Here is a 23,015-nt window from a genome sequence, read left to right as displayed (position 1 = left end):
AAAGACGCGAAAATAACATTCTGGGAGGGCAACTTATAAATGTTGATATATAACAAAAAACATGTCTAAAAGATCACTTGTATCGAATCTTATGTGAAAAATTTCGAATTTGGAAATTTTAATAGGTCAAGGTCACTGTTATGTAACAGCTGAATGAAAATTGTAAACGTGCACCCTATAAGTACAAATGTCAATCTCGAACCATATTTTTCAACAGAAATATCAAACTAGTCCTAATATAGAAACTATAGTTATAATCCTTTGAAATATTCGAATTTATTTTGCTATTAACGCATATATGTAGGAGCGGCCTACTGTCTAAACGTGACTCTGCGTTTTCTATCTGCAATCAGATTTTTAAAGCACCATTGATAATTAAACAAACAAACTTTTGTTTGATAAGATTGTGTGAAACAGTGTCGAAAATTCATGACAGTCAGTATACATGTTTAAATAAACTTCCATTTTTAATTTTGTTGGAATATAAAATATATTTATAATCTCTAGCTTATAAAAGATAAAGAAAGAAGGAAACGGCTAGCTCTGAGTAATATTTTGCATAATGTTCAGATTAAGTCGGTTATAATCCCATGTTACCAGGATCTCAAATAAAGACAAAATTATAAACCATTGATAAAATCAACGCTGATTGATCTATAAACAACGACACTCGGTAATATTACATAATCGTAAAAAATTATAAAATGAAATGAAATAAGTCGACGAGATGAAAAATAAAAAAAAAACAATTCTAAATTTCAAACTGTCAGCTGACTCGATTAGCCTTTCGTAGCTGGTTTATCCCTATGTAAGTTTATGATTTTTAATAGTTCATCGTGCGATTGGACAACCTTTAGCAACAAGGTATTTTGGTTAAATATTGTAAATAATTCATGGCGTATCCATGAATACAGTAACATTCGGTTTTTCGTTTGGAACTAAAATGAAGAAAAAAAAAAGAGATAGACAAATGACGATGTAATTGAGTAACAGGACTGCTATACTTCAAAAATTAGAAATATAATTAGTAAGTCATAAAAGAACTTTGTTTGTCATCTGGGATACCTATATCAATGAATGCATTTCCTTGGTTGATTTTTAAAATAAATTGTGTATAACATTTTTGTGTATTCTTTCAAGTTATAAGTTGAAGTTGATCGATGGACATCTTATATTCTACTGCTATTGTAATATCGCATGGATAAGAGCTAGAACATATTAAGTAATTTAAAATTGATTAAAATATGTATAAAAGAATATTTACAAAAAAAAATATTATTAAAAAAAACCCAAATATTTAGAAAAAGGGGGGGTCAATTTTCCAAGCGCCTACTGTCTTCCATAAAATGTAACGACCCTCCCCAATCAACACGTCAAATAGATCTATAATTAGCATATTTCTCATTTGTGTACCCGTAAAAGACTTCATAGGGTATGGGAGAAAAGTGCAATCGGAAATGCATATTAATTTATATTTCCGGTTTATAAGTATAACCCGTTTCAAAGTTGTACAGATGTGTCAACAACAATTTACCATCGCTTAAATTTCTAGAATAAAACAAGAAATTTGAAAAAGAGTTGAATAAATTTAAAAAAAATTATGAAAAGGAATGCTTAAGTAAAGTGATTTCTTTTAATAACCAGCGCTAAATATCACCTGTTGCTTTATAATTATACTAAACATGATTTTTTTTCCTATTACAGAGATGGTTCTAAATATTATATGACCAATCACAGTCATCTCAAAAGCAGTCACTATATATACTGTTCCATATCTTCAATCATATTTTAAATATTGCAGAAATACAATGATTTGATGTATCTTTCCGCATTTAAAATAAATTGACAACTTTTTTCTAGACATGCAAACTGCATAACACGTAAACAAACTTTTACGAAACTAACTTTAAGGCGGGAATGATTGGTTTAGGGCACCTACGTCCGATCTGAAACGAACTATACCGAAAATAAGCATGTTTACCTGGGTGACTTGTGTTGACAAATTGGTCTTAAAATTAAAAGTATTCTGTTAGTGACTGATGTACGAAATTAATCAATCAATTAAGCATAAATCTAGATGTAAAATATCAAAATTTAGCGACATTTAGCGGACTAAAATTCAGTGTGACGTCACGAGGGTGATCAACAAAGTTGATTTCTCAGGAGAGCAGCATCTTTCACCGTGGTTTCAGGACCTTTTATCTTTGTCATAAAAAAGTTCATTTTGATTGTGATGAAAGATCGATGATTTAACAGACAAGGAAGCGAGTCAAAAATGGCCAAATCGGCCAATAGCTGATTTTAACTAGAAATGTTCAATAATATCGGCGGGGGACCGCCATCTTGGACATCCAACTCTGCTAGTGGGCCGACATCTCGGTCGAATATGATGGAGGGTATGCATAAAATATTTCTTTGTATTAATTAATTGACACTTTTTTTATCATTCTATCGCACTAAAGCGTCAGATTGATTGCATGACTGTGCGTTTTTCTTCAATTAGTCTTTCAAAATGGAGTCGTGATTTCCCCCCTAAAATGGCCTCCTTCAAAGGGATTACCATATTCTCGGGCATACTGACAATTGCTGCAATGGCAATTAATTTTGTAGATCATACGATACTGATCAACTAATTTCTCCATGGTTTGAAATATGAGAAACCCGCTGTTCTAACGCAGTGTACCTATATAGTGTAGTTTCCCAAGGGTAGATGCAGGGTGATGTGTATTGACCTAATCAACAAATAATAATGAAAAATAAAATTGTCACTTCACAAACGTAACACCACATAATTGTTTGGTTAGGCGTCCATCTTGAACAGGTGCCATATTATTTATAAAATTCTCAATAATAATCATTATATATTTTCTTTTTCATTTCAGTTTTATAAGCAGTTTAATTTAAGGTCTGATGTTCTAGAAATCTATGTGGCCACAGCCATGTTATTTGCTACTTGATTCTTGACATTTTTACCCTATATCATATGAGAAAGTAAAATTGTCAGCCCTAGTATTCAGATTGAGACTAGCATAGCGAGACATAAGCCTGTAAAGTTGTTATATTTTGAAATATCATTTATAGAATATCAGTCATTTGATATATCTGTTAAATATCATTCTCTTATGGTTGTGACCACTTATCTATTTCTTGCATGACAAGATATTTCTTGTTTCACACTGCCCGGATCTTGTCAATCAAATACAGCAATCAAGCATGGATATGGAGCTCATGCCAGTCGTTGAAATTCAGTATGCCCTCTAATTAAAATTTCTTGTTGCCTGTTACCATACCCACCCTCTTATCCACAAAGTTGGCACAACCTTTTGGAAATTTAGCCAGCCTGTAGGTGAAAAGCCTGCACTTTTGGAAGAGTTTGTGTGAAAATTGTAATAAATAGGCAACGATTTCTGAAAAATATAACAAATGATCATAAAATCTGGTTTATTTCTGCCATCCAAAACTGTTATAACTTCCTATTAATTGTGTGAACTTCAGAGATTGACAGATGATATACAGTTTGTATTTTTACATGTACATGTATCTGTGCACATTGTAATTCCATCCATAATGAGTCATAGAAGTTATACTACATACCTACTACCTGAAATTATTCACTGATCAGTAACATGTCCATATATCATGTATATTGAAATATTCCATCAAATATATCTCTAACAGACCACAGTTGTCAATGGCCAAATACACCATTTTTTTTGCAAAGGAATTAAATGTCTATAGAGAGTAGTTTTAAATATTATTGAAAACAAACATGTCAAGGAAGTTTCCGGAATTGTTATATCTAGTTTACATATATGTTGGGCTGTTGCCTGGAGTCTATAAAACTAACCCATTAAGAAATTAAAATATGAAAAGTGAATTAATTTACATTACCACTATCATGACTATATACATAATATTAGGATGAATTGTTCTTATTGTTATTCATAGTAACTAAAAGTATGCAGTCGCCATGTTCAGTTTTAGATTTTACGCATTTACATGTACACAATGAATACATTAAACAAAAAAGTGCATTTATATAACATTAGAGCACACCTAAAAATAATGAGATAAAAATCATAACAAGATACATTTTTGTACAAGTTTTATTCAATATTCAGCCTTTGATGTTTCTTTGAAAAATAATTCATATCCTGCAGTTGATTTTTTATATTTTAGCTGGAAATATTATGGAAAATGTAAACATTCACTCATCATTAGACCCAAGAAAGCAAGAGTTACTGGAGGCACGGTTTTTAGGAGGCAGGGTTTGTAGATTTTTAATAATTTGTCCAACTTTTAAGTCATGTTGACTATTCACTTGATTCAGCTGTATTGACTACATAACTTGAAGAAATGGCTGGAAATATGACATGCATTGCACCATTGACTGATTTTATTGAACTCTGATGGTGCATTGTCTAATTATTAAAAAGATGAGACTAATTTCTTGATTTGCTACTTCCAAGCTAATGATCAATTCTCAAGTCGTGGCATACATATGATATGTACATGAAAAAAAATCAAGAGATACCAGGCTTATAATTTTGTACAATGTATGCCAGACACACATTTTCGTCGACAAAAGACTTGACATGACGCTTGAATCGAAAAAGTTCAGGCAAATTAAAGTAAAATATATAATGAGAGATAATTTTAATCACCAAAAATATTGGAAAGTGTGACAGACCACACCAGACTCCTATGAAAATATAATTTACAAAAAAGACCAACAACAACATACAGCACATGGTCTAGATAGCCTGACTTGTACAGGCTCAAAGTGTATAGTGGTGTATCTTCATGGTCCAGATAGCCTGACTTGTACAGGCTCAAAGTGTATAGTGGTGTATCTTCATGGTCCAGATAGCCTGACTTGTACAGGCTCAAAGTGTAAAGTAGTGTATCTTCATGGTCTAGATAGCCTGACTTGTACAGGCTCAAAGTGTATAGTAGTGTATCTTCATGGTCCAGATAGCCTGACTTGTACAGGCTCAAAGTGTATAGTAGTGTATCTTCATGGTCCAGATAGCCTGACTTGTACAGACTAGAAAGTGTTTATTGGTGTATCTTCATGGTCTAGATAGTCTGACTTGTACAGGCTCAAAGTGTATAGTAGTGTATCTTGATTCAATGGTTAAATATATCCATGATATTAAACTTTTACTATAAAGTTGACCTCGCAAGAAAATTGTTTACATGTTTTAAAGGATATATGCAATTGATAAAAATACAATGGTATTGCATTACTGAATAAAGACCAAAACAAAAGAACATCTATGCCACTAATATTGTGGTAGTTTAGGGGATCATATATTTTGTATGTCATTGTTAATTTGATCAAGTTAATAGAGTCCTGCTGTTCTTGATAAGTAAAAGGTGAGTATATAGTGAATTGGAAATGCAAGACTGACCAAGCATCTCTATTCTTATAACATGTATAAGGACTGACTTAAAATTGATTTTATATTCCAAAACAAACCACGGATGTTCCTTATATATACTGAAGTGAATGATCTAAATATTATTTAATTCTTACAATACCCCTAAATATGTTGGCAGTGTTTTGCCATGAATAAACATGTAACACAGATAGATTCAAAGCAAGAATCTTACTGATTGAGATTGATTCAGTATTAACAAATAAGCTTTTATCATTGCAGTTTCAGCCGTTAAACATTACACAGTCTCAAGACAACAGCAACCACAGTGCAGGATCAGTTGAACAGTTAGATGAGGTGAATAGAACAAAATAAGCCAGATTAAAGTTATATTTATAGAAGTGTATAGTGGAACTAAACTGTTTTCTGACACTGTAAACATCTGCTTGTGTTTAGTGCAAATCAGGATTCATTACAGTATCAAATGACAATCCTAATGCTTTTTATTTAAAAAAGTGTTTTATTTACCATGACTATCATATCTTGAGGAAGTAGTTAATCTGTACTGTGTGAAAATTATAATGGAATACACCCTAATTTCAGTTGAACAACTCTTTGGGCCTTTCTTTTTTTGAGATTTCTTTCACTTGATGTATGACTTAGCTATAGGGACCCAGGGAAGGTATTTTGAAATCTCAACTATGGATGTGCGCCAAGTACAGTGAAAATTTTAATGAAATTCTATTGGTGGTTATCCCATTTTTGAAAGTGACTTCCCTGGGTACCATGTATGTTTAAAAAGAACCGTCCTAACTGGAGCAATTTGTTCAGGGGATGGAATACTGGGAAAGTAATTGAATTAAAAAATTTTTTTGAAAAATTAAGGCCTTGAAAAGTTCTTAAAAATTAAAATTTGCAATAAAAGTCTTGGAAAAGTAAAAGAAAATAAAACTTTGAATGATTGAATAAGGGAAATGGCTTTTCAAGGTATGTTATAAGGGGTATGCTACTGTTTAACTGGGTTGGACAAAGTCCAAAATAAGCTTACAGCATGGTATGGACTGGCAGGCAGGAAAAATTGATACTTTAAATTTAGAAATTATTGCATGCATTTATAATTGGGATTTTGTCATTTTAGACTAAAACGCGATTTTAATTTTTGCAATATTTAGAAAAATCCTGTTTAATTCATATAAAAAATGTTAAAATGCGAGTTTAAATTATTGCGATTATAACCCTGTCGCATTTTTCGCAATAATAAAAACATCGCAATAATTTCTGAATTTACAGTAACCAATTTGTTTAATCAATTTCCTACAGTTTTCAACCCAGATCCTTGAAACTGCACAGAAAGATTGCACACATGTTGAAGTTGTGTTACCTACTATTATGGAATTGTTCTGTGATTTTTTTAATCGTTTTTCTGAACCAGGGAACTTGACTTTTTTTTTAGAAAAAGTTACAAAAGATGATGCTGATATCATGAAATCAAATTCTACTGCAATTTATTTAACCAATCCTTGAAATTTTACGGGGAAAGGTGTATACAGGCTGCTTATCCAAAAGGCTCATTTTGTGAAGAAACTCCTATATTATCTATTGATATTGGATTGTTTGTTGTTGGTTTTCAAAGGGCATATTCATTTTATGCTTGTTGGGGTAAGATAGAGTATTTTTCCCCTCCTGTTTATACTTATTCCTGAAGTAACCCTGAGTGAATGTTTTGTATAAAAAAGAAGTGCAGTGTATATTTCAGATTTTAGCATTATTTAACTGTCCATATTATGCTGTTTGATTGCCACAATAAAAACAATTATAGTATGTTGAATTATTCACACAGACATACTTCATGAATGTACAAATATTTATGAAAAAAGGGAATGTGTGACAGATGCTTGGAAGATACGATTATATTTAAGTAACTGGGAACTGTTGAGGTCTGAAGCTACTTTCCATTGCCTTTCTTTCAAAAAAGATTCCGGACCTTCACTTTTAATGCAAACTTATTAAAAACTGCTGTAACTTAAGTCTTAAAATTACCACATTAACTTTTGCAAAATTAAAACATGTTTTTATTCTTTGTAGGCCTTGAGTGTTAACACCCCAGAAAAGCAACCTCGTACACCAACAGAACGCAAAAGGAAAAGAAAAGCAACAAGTGACGGAAGTGAAAGTAGTATGTATTTCCTACCATTTTGGCTCCTAATAATGAATGACCACAAATCAGATTGACAAACCCTAGTAGAGATTTTCATGTAGTATTCTAAGGAAAAAGAGCACCAAAATTGGACTTGAAATAGAAAAGTGTTCTATTAGCGGCTCCTTTAAAGCTTAGAAATTATAAGAGCATAATGTTGATCAAATGCTAAAATTTCTATTCAAGAGGAAGCTCCTTAAGTTTTGACAATTTTCAGAATAGTCTGCAAATTCTGTATTTTTTTACTTGTTTTCCTTAGAAGGAACATAGATTTTCATTGGCATTGAACAGCTAGCAGAAAGAGCTAATTTTCCTTTGTGTTATTTTATAAGTTAAGCCTAAGCGGTGGTATATTGGTATCACATTGTCGTCCGAAGACAGTTGGTTTCCAGACAATAACTTTAGTATAATTTAATAGAAATCTATGAAATTTAAACAAGGTTTATGACCACAAAAGGAAGGTTGGGATTGATTTTGATTTTTAGGGGCCAAGAAGGGGCCCAAATAAGCATTTTTCTAGTTTTCAAACAATAACTTGTGGAACGGTGTATGGATCTCTCTGAAGTTTTACCAAAAGTTTCCATACCACAAAGGGATGGTTAGGATTGGCTTTGGAGAGTTATGGCTCAAACCGTTTAGGAATTAGGGTAAAAAAAGGGGGAAAACAAGGGTTTCCTGGTTAATGGACAATTACTTAAAAGACAATTTAAAAGCGGTGTAAGGGAGGCAATCCAAACACAAGGTTTTGATTACCTCCCTTACACTGCTTTTAAATTATGTATAAAGAAATGTTGTATTGTCTTGAGATGATTAGCTGTCAATTTATTTTTAGAAGTTACCATTAAGGAATATTAATTTTAGCCATGATTATGTATGTCATTTTCTATTTTAAGACTTTAATGATGTATTTAAATGGGTAATAATGGTTGCAAACTCCATTGGAAATTTGAATTAAGATTATGACCATATCTTGAGGGGGGATGGGGGTCAATATGCAACAGCAAAGTGTATTGCACAAAAGCAAAAAATTGAATATAAATTCAAATCATATAACCAATTCTAAGTTCTTTGACTACAGTTATTCTGTGTCAGAAACCTATTATGTGTCAAATATTTAATTTCAATCCAAATTCAGACCTGTCTCAAGCACGAATATTGTGTCCATTTTTGCCCCAACTGTTCAGGGTTGGACCTCTGCGGTCGTATCCAGCTGTGCTTGGCAAAGCAATTTATTCATTATTAATTTTAAATGCCTACATATCACTGTCAGCTTGTCATGTTTTGCATGGGCAGTAGCGAATTTTGTTCAGTATACAACCAGTCTACAGTTAGCGAAGTGAAACAACCTGTGTTAAAAGTGTGTAGTAACAGAATCATATCGGTAGACTTATAAAAGTTATATGGGACTTGAATTCTGAAAAAATATATTTCTGTTTGAAAGTGTCACAACTATAAATTGAACTTTGTATCATTTTGTAGTGGTGTTCCAATGATGAGAATAAGTTGGAAATCAGATGGTTTGGCTCAGAGATATCAATAATCCAATGTGATTTTGTTACGTCGATGATTATTATCATTTTCGGAATTTTAGCATATCTGCTTCTGGTCTGTTTTTGGTTTGCATTTTACATTCACAGTCATTCAATTGTATCGAAATATCAGAGGATGACAAGAACAATATCGAACATTCAAGAATCACAAGACATAAACAATTTCTTTCTTTAGAAACGTGGTGAAGGCATTGACTTTACAGATTGGTCATATGTTGTACCAAAGGAACAACTTTTTTTCCTGGTGCTTATTACACGATAGCATACATTGACACAGCCAAGTCTAGTCAAAATGGGGATGTTAAATCTGATGCCTTTGTATAGAGAGTGCCATCCTCTTTGCACATTAAGAGCCCTTGCAACAAATCTTTGAGGGGTCTATAGGTGGCCTGTTGCAAGGCAAAAGTTCTGTCCCTTTGAATAATATCCTCATTTTCCAATGGCAACTTGTCCAAATTTCCCCGACCTTCATACCATACAGCCTCTATAACAGGACCAACCTGTTGCATTTTTTATTGTTATTTCTCGTCCAGAACATGCATGCAATACTTAAAACTGGACATTAAGCAACCAACAATCAATTAATCAATTAATTGACTTAAGTTGCTTAAAAGTTAAATTTATAAATCTTTTTAATGAGAAGCATTCAGATTTTTAGGGGTAGGTGGCCAGGTGGTCTAAGTCCAACTACCTATCAATAGCCTGTCAACACTGAGGTTGTGAGTTCCAATCTCGACTCAAATCTTTATTGACTAGAATTGTCAGTTTTCCTATAAACGAAGATCGTGGTTCTCTCTGGGCACTCTGGCTTTCTCCACCAATAAAAACTGACTGCCATGAAATAGCCAAAGTAGCCAATAGCCAAAGTTGCATAAAACACCGATCAATCAATCAATCTAATTTTGATACATCTATGTATTTGAGATTATTATGTGAGTAAAACCATTGAAATTAAGACACTTTAGTTTCATTGTTGTGAATAAATGTTGTAATTATAAGACAAAATATGGTCAAACTGAATCTGCTCTTTAATTGATTCACTGATTCAATTGTTAACTAAAATTTGAAAAGTAAACAAAGGATCAGACTTGAACAAATAATGCAATGGTATGGAATATATACATAAGACATGGAAAGCATAATTTCATATAAAAAGAGCAAGTTATAATAATGCGATTATAACTGATTGTTGGTTGGTTGCTATTAACCAGTAGTAATAGATAATTGGTGGGTAATTTCAACCGATTATCCAACACATCATTTTGTGGATCCCATAAAACAGTAAATTAAGTAAATCAAAGCTAGTGAACACACTATTTTGCATTCCATTTACTTAAATTGATATGATTATTTTATAGATACTCCAAAAACAAGACCAGAAGCAAATGGAAAGAAAATCAATGAATATTTCAAGGTTAGTATGGCAATATGATTATAAACAAAATAATAACTAAGGGAGAAACAATTGAACAAGTTTTTGGGGTTAAGTGATTATTTCCCTTACATCTTATTAAAGATAAATATGTTTACATATATTTACACCTCCTGCTTTGCTAAGCAGGATACATATAGTGATGGGGGAGTTGTCTGACCTTCTTGTCCCACTTTTGTATCAGTAACTGCTCCTAGACCGCTTGACTGAATTTTGTAAAATTAAACTTTCTCAGAATATTACTAACATGATCTATTTTAGCACATTCTATATCCTTTCTTTTTCCCAATGGTTTGTTGGGTTTTCTTAGGTATGGACTTGGTGTCTTTGTCATATCTGTACACTAAAGAACACATTTGTATCTTCCACTCCTTCTAAACCTCTATTATATATCAGAATTCATTGAAATTTTCGCAGAATATCCACCAATAAACACTGTTCTCCTCTTATTTTCATTTTGTTTCAAAACATTTTTTGGGTTTCCCTTGGCAAAGCATGGATTTTGCCATTTCTTTATCGGGGGTACCAATTTTGTATCAAAAACTTCTCCCAAACTTCTTTATTGAATTTATTGAAACTTTTTAGAATTAACACATATAATACTTTTGTGCAACTCCTTTTTTTATTCAAATTATTTTTGTAGTTTCCCTTAGAAAATCATAAGACTTTCCCATTTCTCTAAGTGGGTGCAGAGTATCATTTTGTGTGCTTTGTCTGCTGTACTTCTAGATCAAATTGATTTCAATCCAGGTTTGACAGGAATTTAATGCACTTGCAGTGTGGTAATTTCCACAGGCTGTTTTAGTACTGCATTATTCAACTCTTTCACATTTTATCCCTGTTCTATTAGTCAGACCTCAACATTATCCGATCAGATCATAACATGGCACAATTAATTTTTTCTAAGAAATTCCCAGTGATCACCTTGTCAAGTTGTCTGAGATTATTCATTTTACCTGACGATATCAAAATATTGGAGGGACTGGTTCAATGAATGAAATTACTCTTCTTGACAAGACTTTTTGCTGTTGTCACATTCGTTTGGAGTTTTTTAATTAACATTATAAAAAGATGCAGAAATGTCATGACAGTAGTGAAAGAAATTGGTGAAAATATTGATTAGTAATCATTTCCAAGTTTTTGAACTTAAGACCAAGGGTTTTCTGCACCTCATATGAAATCTGTATGATTATTTTATTATTTGTTAGTTTTTTTCAACCAACACTGTTTAATCTGAATGACTTCAAAGATGCATTTCAGTTGTCCAGGGTGTCATTACAAGATGTTATAAAATAAAAATAAAACCAAAAATGGCTACAATAAATATGCTTATAATGTTTGCTATGGAAACTTCAAACTTGTTAAAGATCATTCTAAGTCAATACTAACAGAGGATTGTTTGGATTTTAAATATCATTTAATGATTCATGGAAGCAGTCATAATGTCATAAAAAATGTTAATAATTTTGGAAAGATTATATATACAGATGATATATTTGATGCGATAATAATTTAAACAATTGATAATCTTGAGAAGAACACTGCTGACTTACCATTTTTTTTTGTCAAATGAGTTCTTCAATGTTGACACTTTGCCAATTTCTATCAATAATAATAGATTTTTAAACATACTATTTAACAAATCAAAATTAACTAGTGCTTGTTAGTGAAGTAGGGTGGACAATTTTGAAGTGTTGGTACCTTATTTGTCCATTGGCAATGTAAGCATTTTTGGTTTTGAGTTTAGGAAATGTGTTGAAGGATAAAAAATTAGATACATTACCTTTTATCAAAAAGGAGTAGGTCCGGTAAGGGCCGATTTTGGCCTCAAACTTCAGGTTCATCTGATGAAAGAATTTGGACACTTTTTAAACACTAAAGTGTCTACTTTAGTCGATTCAATTAGTTAATGTGAAAGATTTGAACTGATTTAGTCATTAAAGACGCCCAAATTCAAGCTTAAATATGAAAAATCTATCAAATATGTCATAATATGTCACTTTTCAGATGGTTTTTGTCAAAAATGAAAGTGGCCGCATCCGTGTTCATTCTCAACCTTTATATATGTTATGTATTATCATCTAATACAACTTACATTTAAATATTAAGAATGAACACAAATGCGGCCACTTCCATTTAAGACGGAAACCGTCTAAAATTTAACTCAAATGCTAAAATTGTGAAGATTTCAGTAATTTAGCATGACTTAATGATGATAGTACCCGATACATGTGCATTGTATTGTCAAAAACAGCCCATATTTATGTAACAGAAGTATTCTGCTTTCCAATAAATAGCTAAAAGTTTAAATTTTAACAATTTTGTAAAACTGCTATATTTTGGGGCCAAAAAGGGGTCTTACTGGGCCTACTCCTTTAACTTATGTAGAAGCATACCATCAAAGTACGAGCTTTTCTTTGTAAGCAAGTGTAATCGCAGATTTAAAAAATGCACAAACATACAAAACCTACAGTAGCTTTCTATACCTCACTTAAGATATAATGATATAAATCAAATTTATATACAGTATTCCCTTGAGCTAAAGATAATAATGTAAGAAGGAACAACACAACTCACAGGTACAATGTTTTTCAGTCTAAATTAAAAAAAAAAAAAATTTCGGTTTCATTAGCTTACTCATAATCTAGTCTATGTCATGAAAATTGTCCAAGTGTAAATTGCACAATTTTATGCAAATATGAGAGAATTCCTAAATATAACCATGGAAGCAGTGAAGAAAATCTTGGAAAAACTCGGAATCTTTTTTAATTGTATTACTTGGATTGTATATTAAAGTCAGCAAATTTTGTAAAATTTTGTCTTTTGTATATTATAGAATCAGTCACCAAACAGAAGTGGATCAATAAATCCAACAACAGGAACGAAATCTCCCTCACCACAGGGTTTGTCCTATGTAAGTATCTTCAGTGTATATCAAATTACAGTGATAGAAGTCTAAAATTTTTTTTTAGCTCGCCTGACCCTATATTACCATTTTGACAAGTTTTTTTAATTTTTGCCTATTATCTCAAAAACAAATAGATAGATAGAAACTGTCAACAGCCAAAATAATCAGCAATACAATAGTTACAAAATGCTTGTATGACCAAACCATAGGATTTACAGGACTAACTGTCCTTAAATGACGATTTCTTATTTATTTTTGAGTTTTTTTTCCTATTATCTCAAAAACTATTATACATGTAGACAGGTAAGAAACAGTAAACAGCAAAAATTATCAGCAATTTAAGATTTTCAAAAATTCCAATATAATTGAGATAACTGGATTAATTCTTACAGGAGTTATTGCCCTTGTAGAATTATTTATGATACACAATCAAATTTCACACCTGTGTACATGCACACAATTGTACTTATGTAAACCACATGTTTTTGTCCATTTTCACACAGTTTTTTACTCCATTACTTTTGTATCCTCCACTATAAAAATTGGCTGTCACGATATATCAAAGGTCACTGAAAGTGTCATTAAACACCAATAAACAGTTAACATCATATTACTAATTGGGTTGGGAATTACATTGTAAATATTAATTGTACATTTCATCTTATAGCTCACATAACTTAAAATACATTATTTTCCCTGAATAAGAAAGTTTCTTTAGAATTTCATGCATGAACCTAGCATAATTGGACATGCTGGAGATCATGATAACCATATATTTCTGTGGTTTTCAGTCATACACAGCACCTTCACCCAGCAGTGTATACAACAGTAATTCAGACAGCTTGCATGGCTTTCCTCCTGTACCATTGTACCAGTGTTCAAAAGGATTACAGGTAAGCTTTATTTAATACTGTAAATCAAGATTTATTTTCACCTATACTTTTTTCTCATTTAGCCTTTTCTGGTCAATTTGGCAACAATTTATTTTCATGATTTTCTTATTTCTTTTATGCTTTGTCAAAGTGAAGATTCTAGTTATACATATTTGCAACGATTAATATTTGAATTATTTTACTACTGTGAAAATAAATAGCTTGTCAGTTAACAGTATTTATTGATTGGTCAACTGTGTTGAGATGTATGTATAATGTTACAGAGAAGTAGTAAAACATGTTTACTCTTTTCACACCAAAGCTTGATTGCATGAAATTGTATTTATATGTTCAATGGCTTTTTGCCTTAGAAGCCAATATTTTCTACTGCATTTTACTTTTTAGCTCACCGGGGCCCAAAGGGCCCCATGTGAGCTTATGCCATCACTTGGCGTCCGTCGTCTGTCGTCGTCGTAAACTATTTCAAAAATCTTCTCCTCTGAAACTACAGGGTCAAATACCTTCAAACTTTAACTAAATGTTCCTTAAGGTATCTAGTTTATAAATTGTATCTGAAGTTTTGATCCATGGACAAACATGGCCGCCATGGCTAAAAATAGAACACAGGGGTCAAATGCAGTTTTTGGCTTATATCTCAAAAACTAAAGCTTTTAGAGCAAATCTGACATTGGGTAAAATTGTTCAATTGGTCAAGATCTATCATCTCTGAAATTTTCAGACGAATCGAACAACCCATTGTTGGGTTGCTGCCACTGAATTGGTAGTTTTTACAAAATTTTGCAGTTTTTTGTTATTATTTTGAATATTATTATAGATATATATAAACTGTAAGCAGCAATAATGTTCAGCAAAGTAAGATCTACAAAAAAGTTAATATGACCATAATTGTCAATTGTCCCCTTAAAAAAAGGAGTTATTGCCCTTTAAAGACAGTTTTACACAATTTGTTCATCAAGTTTGCTAACATTTAAAAATCTTCTCCTCTGAAATACAGGTGAGCGATTCAGGCTCTTGAGAGCCTCTTGTTTCCATTCATGTCTAGTCTGCTTTTTGTGTGTGAAATATTTATATAAATCCATAGTTTTGAATTATCAATGAAGCAGTACTTTGAGGATTTAAATTGATTAGGACATTTTCATTCAGTGCTTAGATAAATAATCAAAGTATTGTTTATACAATTTAGACTGAACTAACATGGCAACAGATACAGATTTGGGAAAGTAAAGCATCTTCAGATATAGAACAGAAAGATACTAGGATAGACGAATTAATTAGGGTAAGTCCTGTGTAATAGGGTATGTCAGAATAATAATAGAATAAGTACTGGTTTTATTTTTAGGAAGGGGTGGAATATCTTTGTATAAAGGTGTTTAGCAAGCATTTATGCTACCATTAATTTACCAGTTGATAGAAACTATTAAGATCTATTTTTGATGATATGAATATTGAAAATTATTAACAAAATTAACAGACTCAGTAGAAACAGAAAGCATCAGAAAAAAAAGCATTGAAATACTATGATCAATAACTATACAAGTTAAATTTGTGGAACAAAGGAAAAAATTCAAATCACAAAAATCCTTCATCGAACATGTTTAAAATAAACCAACAGACAATTGATTCTGCATTTCCTGACTGACACCGAACATTTAACTAAAAATGTTTGTAACGTCATATCACACACCAAATGTGTCCATAGTCTGCATACCAAGAATGGTTTATGGCCTCTGTGCTTTGCAACATTGTTGTTAAAACTTAATATTTAGATTCACATGCAAGCAAATGGTCACTTGATATTACTAAAGATAAAATCAGTAAAATCCCTAACAAAATTGAGTCTATCAAAGGAAATACAGGAATTGAGTGACCAAAATGCTATAAACATTAGTTATTACTACATATACTTAATCAGTTCACAATGAACAATGAAAATAAACATGATAATACCATTCACATGTCTGTGATTTGTTTATGTCTTCTAGTAGTTATTTATAGGTATATTGTCAGGTCAGGTGAACTATATTTTTGATTTTCTTCTTAATAGTTTTCTCTTAATTTGAGTTAGAGTTATTTCCCTTACACCATGTTTTAGAGCAATGTTCTCAAATTCCTTCACCAAGTCAAATTGATATTAACAATAGACTTCAATAAAAGTTGATTCCTGAACAAATTTAATTTGTTTGAGCCTTTTTTTATTTATCTCTCCAGTCTAGTTAGGATCTTTTGTCTGACTAGCTTGTACCAATTACTGCAATTTGGTTAGTCAAATTAGAAACCAACCAGTTTGACATCAAACAAGACACCCAATAGAAATAACTCCAACTCAAATTACATCAATGGAAAACTATCTATTAGTCTGGATTTAAAATAAAAGCAGAAACCAAGACAACATACAAAGTTTAAGTAAAGCTGATAGATTCAAATCTTAAGTTATATTAATATTGTTATAATATTTATTTTCTTGTCAGTCAACTTCTTCGTGCTCTCAAAAATTGTTTTTCTAAGCAGGCTGAATATTAATCACATTTGGCAGATTGTACTTTGATTAATTATCTTATTGTGTAGCTGTACTATATACATTGTATTTTCTTTGGTTCATACATAACTGTTCAGAAGAAATGTTTAATATTTTGCAATTTTGCTTTCAGCAAAATGATGAACAGCGACGGCAAATCACTGCACAACAGAAACTGATAGACAAACACAAAGAAAATCTTCAGAAATGTTTAAATGTAAATAAATCTCTCCTTATTGAAAAGGTAAGTACACGTTGATATATAAATTATCCAACATGAACTCGCTAATCTTAATTACTTTTCTTGGATACTATAAGCAATAGGTCAACTATATTTGGTGTATTGAATTATTGTAAGGTGAACATGTATTTCCAGTTTGGTTTATCTGACCTTGACTTCATTTTCTTGGATCATGTTAAGTTTATGTGATACTTTTAGTAAAGCTTTATATTTAGGACTATCAACTTAAAATCAATGGTCAGTAAAGAAGGCGAGATATTTCAGCGTGTGCACTCTTGTTTTCAGAACAGTTTCATTTTTGGCAAGACTTTTTTTTAACTCTTAGATCAATCACTTGGTCATAGAATTTTACATGAAATATATACAGCTGAGTAGCAAGCTGTATGTAAGGCCCTGCACACTCAGTCTTTGATTAATTGCATTAACAATTTTAAGAAAAATGTGCCAATATCGATACTTTTCTAATACTTTGTAAAAATTGCTTATTTCTTGACCAATTTCAATGGGGTTTGATCTCAAGTTTTGATCTCTTGGGGTTCTTTAATATGCGGAATCTAACTATTTATTAAGATTTTGGATTGTGGACCCAATTTTTAAATTGGTTCACATTGAGGTCCAAAGGGTCCCAAATTAAACTTTGTTTGATTTCATCAAAAATTGAATTAATAGGGTTCTTTGATATGCCAAATCTAACAATGTATTTAGATTTTTTATTTTGGGCCCTTTGTCAAATTGGTCCACATGAAGGTCCAAAGGGTCCAAAAAACTTTGTTTGATTTCAACAATAATTGAATTCTTTGGGTTCCTTGATATGCTGAATCTAACCGTGTATTTAGATTTTTATATGCCCGTTTACGGGACGTATTATGGTATACCTCTGTCCGTCCGTCTTTCTGTCTGTCTGTCCGTCCGTCGTCAACATGTCGGACATTTACTCAAAAATGCTTTAACCAATTTGCATAAAACTTTGATAAATTGTTTATATCTATTGACATGAGCTCCCTTTCGTTTTTTATAAAATTTAGATTTTAGGTTTCCTAGTTATGGGGTTTTATTCATTAAAAAAAGGGGGATTTTCCAGTTTTCGGACAATAAGTCAAGAATGCTTTCACCAACTTGCAAGAAATTATGGTGAATTGTTTATATCTATTGACATGAGCTCCCTTTCGATTTTTATAAATTTTAGATTTTACGTTTCTGAGTTGCAGGGTTTTTTTCATAAGAAAAGGGGGGATTTTCCAGTTTTCGGACAAAAACTTAAAAATGCTTTTAGCAATTCTTATGAAACTTTGGTGAATTGTTTGTATGTATTGATGTAAGCTCCCTTTAGAATTTTATAAATTTTACATTTTACATTTCTGAGTTATGGGGTTTTATTCAATAAAAAAGGGGTGATTTTCCAGTTTTCGGACAATAACTCAAAAATGCTGTCACCAATTCTCATGAAACTTTGGTGAACTGTTTATATCTATTGATGTAAGCTCCCTTTTTATTTTCATAAATTTCTAATATGACATTGAGAATTAATTGAACTTTATTTGTTTATAGTCTGACAACAGATTTACTAAGTATTGCACAACAGCAAGAAATCTTTAATTGAATATAAATTCAATTCATATAACCAATTTCAAGATCTTTGACTACATTTGTTCAGAAACCTATGATATGTCATATATTTAATTACAATCCAAATTCAGACCTGAATCAAGCTTGAATATTGTGTCCATTTTTGTCCCAACTGTTCAGGGTTGGACCTCTGCGGGCGTATCTAGCTGCGTTCAGCGAAGCAGTTTATTGATTTTTGGCCTGGTTATCAAATTAGTCCACATTAAGGTCCAGAAGGTCCAATATAACTTAGTTTGATTTTATTTAAAGGTGGATACTTAGGGTTCTTTAATATGCTGAATCTAAAAATGTATTTAAATTTTTGATTTTGGGCCCAGTTTTTAAGTTGGTCCAAATCGGGGTCCAAAATTAATAATTTTTTTATTTCAGCAAAAATTGAATATACAGGGTTGTTTGATATGCTGAATCTAACTGTGTAATTAGATTTTTGATTTTGGGGCTGGTTTTCAAATAAGGTCAAAAGGGTTCAAAATTAAACTTGATTAAGAATAATCTGCTCTCTTGTTAATAAAAATATATTAAGTTACAATTGTTTTTGCTAACTTTTAAATCATGTTATTAATATGGTATGATTGATAGTTCTTATGCTTTATAGTTTTTAAGTTTTTAGAGGTTCTAAACAATTATTTTATTTCTACAGAGTAAATTAGAAAAGAAGACGACACGACAGAAGAGTATGAGTAACAGATTGCGGCTGGGTCAGTTTGTTACACAGAGACAGGGCGCTACATTTGTAGAGAACTGGAATGATGGATGGGCTTTCACAGATTTGCTTAAGTATGACCATTGATATGAAAGTTTTTAATTAAAGAAATTGTGTAAATTCACCAAATTTTTAACCGGGTTCAGGGTTGTGAATGTGCTACCAAATGTAATATGTGTGAATTTAGGTTTTAGAAATTTTAGAAGTACTAGAGTTTTAATGATACATAATTTAATTTTGTAGGCAGCAAGAAAGAGTTGCCTCAGATCGTGAAGAAATTGAAAGGCAAAGAAAAGTTTTAACAAAACGTAAACCCGGTGGTGCTGGACCAAAAAGTATAAAGCCTGATTTCATAAAACCTGGTCAAGAAAGAAGGTTTGAATTACTCATTAGATTTACAATTTCCATTGTATAGAGAGATTCATTTTTAGCTCACCTGCCCAAAGGGCCAAGTGAGTTTTTCTCGTCACTTGGCGTCCATCGTCCGTAGTCGTCCATTAACGTTTACGAAAATCTCCGCTGAAACTGTTATTAATTTATCAAAACTTGGCCACAATCAACATTGGTGTACCTTGTCAACCAACTTGGCAGACATGGCTTAAAATAAAACATATCTGTAAATTGCAAGTTTTGTTTATTATCTTGAAAATCGCCACACATAGAGATTGCCACAACTGTCTGTCCATGTGCCTTGTAAGCATAACTTCTCCTGAAGGGCTAAAGATTTATTGATGAAAAATTGTCTTGTAGACTGCTGAACCAATTGAATCCTTATTTGGCAGAAATATTCCTTGTAAGATACTGAAAGAGACTTGTTAATAAACCTCATTAAGTTACTGCTAAATATTGTAAAAAGGAAAGTGAATATTTTTTGCAAGTCAAGTGTGGGAGTTATACATTGTAGGAAATAGTTGTAAATGTAAGCAGTTGTCAACCACCTTCCTTAACCTCTCAACCAGCAAGATGTAGACATGCGAACAGACAGTCCACTTGTAAATGTTATATCTCATAAAAAAACTATTTCATGAATGCGTTTTTAGTTTTACTGTATATGTTAATATTAATTTTTTTACAGTTTATCAGTGCCAGAATATTATGAATTGGATGAGATTCTGAAATTACGGCAAGCTTCTCTTAAGAAGGAAGATTCTGATGTTCAGTTAGAACTGGAAAAATTAGAAAGAGAAAGAAATTTACATATAAGAGAATTAAAAAGAATTCATAATGAAGATAGCTCTAGGTAAGGAAGTTTATATATAAAACAAATGAATGATTCGTATATACCTTAAGAATTATTGATTTCCAAGAAAAGCATCTATTTCAGCATAGGCATTAGCTTTAATAAATTAATGGGTTTCTGTGTCAATTAGTATTAAAATAACACATTTTCTTTCTATTATTTTTATCCTCTATAAAGTTGATAAATTTTTTTTAAGCCACTAATTCCTTTGAATCAGTTATAACCTGAACTATCCTCTGAATATTTGTTGTTAGAATTGGGCTGGAATACCTTGTCTGTCTGTTCATCCGTCAGTCCGGCAAATCAGTTTTCCACACTTTTTTATACGCCCGTTTACGGGACGTATTATGGTATACCTCTGTCCGTCTGTCCGTCGACAACATGTCGGACATTAACTCAAAAATGCTTTAACCAATTTGCATAAAACATTGGTGAATTGTTTATATCTATTGACATGAGCTCCCTTTCGTTTTTTATAAAATTTAGATTATACGTTTCCGAGTTATGGGGTTTTATTCATTAAAAAAGGGGGATTTTCCAGTTTTTGGACAATAATTCAAGAATGCTTTCACCAACTTGCAAGAAATTGTGGTGAATTGTTTATATCTATTGACATGAGCTCCCTTTCAATTTTTATAAATTTTAGATTTTACGTTTCCGAGTTGCAGGGTTTTATTCATGAAAAAAGGGGGGATTTTCCAGTTTTCGGACAAAAACTCAAAAATGCTTTCAGCAATTCTTATGAAACTTTTGTGAATTGTTTGTATGTATTGATGTAAGCTCCCTTTAGAATTTTATAAATTTTACATTTTACATTTCTGAGTTATGGGGTTTTATTCATTAAAAAAAGGGGTGATTTTCCAGTTTTCGGACAATAACTCAAAAATGCTGTCACCAATTCTCATGAAACTTTGGTGAATTGTTTATATCTATTGATGTAAGCTCCCTTTTTATTTTCATAAATTTCTAATATGACATTGAGAATTAATTGAACTTTATTTGTTTATAGTCTGACAACAGATTTACTCAGTATTGCACAACAGCAAGAAATCTTTAATTGAATATAAATTCAATTCATATAACCAATTTCAAGATCTTTGACTACATTTATTCAGAAACCTATAATATGTCATATATTTAATTACAATCCAAATTAGGACCTGAATCAAGCTTGAATATTGTGTCCATTTTTGTCCCAACTGTTCAGGGTTGGACCTCTGCGGGCGTATCTAGCTGCGCTCAGCGAAGCAGTTTATTTCTTCATGCTTGAAGATATTGATCTGATATTTGGTGTAATGTTTTAACATGACATGTTACAGATCAAATTCAAATTTTGTTCCCGTCTGATGATTTTGTGCAGAGTTATGGTCCTTGGACTTAGAAAATTCACTAAAATAATCAGTTTTCCGCACTTATTTTGTCATTCTTGAAGACATTGATTTGATAATTGGTATATAGTTTCATCATGACAAGTTAAAGTTCAAGTTTGAATTTTGTTCCAGTCTGATGATTTTGTGCAAAGTTATGGTCCTTGGACTTAGAAAATTCACTGAAATAATCAGTTTTCTGCTCTTTTTTTTCGTCATGCTTGAAGATATTGATTTGAAAATTGGTATATAGTCTTATCATGACAAGTTACAGATCAAGTTTGAATTTTGTTCCGGTCTGATGATTTTGTGCAGAGTTATGGTCCTTGGACTTAGAAAATTAACTAAAATAATCAGTTTTCCGCACTTATTTTGTCATTCTTGAAGATATTGATTTGATAATTGGTATATAGTTTCATCATGACAAGTTGAAGTTCAAGTTTGAATTTTGTTCCCGTCTGATGATTTTGTGCAAAGTTATGGTCCTTGGACTTAGAAAATTCACTCAAATAATCAGTTTTCCGCACTTATTTTGTCATGCTTGAAGATATTGATTTGAAAATTGGTATATAATCTTATCATGACAAGTTACAGATCAAGTTTGAATTTTGTTCCGGTCTGATGATTTTGTGCAGAGTTATGGTCCTTGGACTTAGAAAAAGAAAATTCACTGAAATAATCAGTTTTCAACACTTTATTTCGTCATGCTTGAAGATATTGACTTGATATTTGTTATATAGTTTACACCATGACAAGTTAGGATTTTGTTCCAATACAATGAATTTTTAATTGGTAGGGGACTATGTATTGCCATGCAATTCTCACAGTATGCTTGTTACCTTAAACAAAAACTTGCATGTCTTAAACCTAAACTTGATATAGTGGAACAGACACACTGACTTGAAAACATTATGCCCCTACCATGGTAGGTGGGTATAAAAATCTGAACAATCCTGTAAATT

At 31.7% G+C, this 23,015-nt stretch overlaps 1 protein-coding gene across 2 annotated transcripts in view; it reads left to right on the top strand.

The window, feature by feature from the left end:
* Positions 1-1,937: 1,937 nt before the first annotated feature.
* The window catches only part of LOC127730435 (serine/threonine-protein kinase tousled-like 2), a 35,130-nt gene continuing 14,052 nt past the window's right edge, over positions 1,938-23,015 (top strand). For both annotated transcript variants that reach the window (XM_052238853.1, XM_052238854.1), the window contains exons 1-12: positions 1,938-2,396; positions 4,180-4,268; positions 5,664-5,738; positions 7,467-7,557; positions 10,487-10,542; positions 13,397-13,474; positions 14,260-14,361; positions 15,545-15,637; positions 17,010-17,120; positions 19,384-19,520; positions 19,690-19,821; positions 20,522-20,686. In XM_052238853.1, coding sequence (XP_052094813.1) covers positions 2,312-2,396; positions 4,180-4,268; positions 5,664-5,738; positions 7,467-7,557; positions 10,487-10,542; positions 13,397-13,474; positions 14,260-14,361; positions 15,545-15,637; positions 17,010-17,120; positions 19,384-19,520; positions 19,690-19,821; positions 20,522-20,686 — 1,214 coding nt within the window. In that variant the 5' untranslated portion in view covers positions 1,938-2,311. The remainder of the gene's footprint in view (positions 2,397-4,179; positions 4,269-5,663; positions 5,739-7,466; positions 7,558-10,486; positions 10,543-13,396; positions 13,475-14,259; positions 14,362-15,544; positions 15,638-17,009; positions 17,121-19,383; positions 19,521-19,689; positions 19,822-20,521; positions 20,687-23,015) is intronic.

This window comes from Mytilus californianus, unplaced genomic scaffold (genome assembly GCF_021869535.1).
Source record: "Mytilus californianus isolate M0D057914Y unplaced genomic scaffold, xbMytCali1.0.p SCAF_2, whole genome shotgun sequence".
NCBI lineage: Eukaryota > Metazoa > Mollusca > Bivalvia > Mytilida > Mytilidae > Mytilus > Mytilus californianus.
Note: the sequence above shows the minus strand (reverse complement) of the source record. Positions and strands in the feature narration are given on the sequence as shown.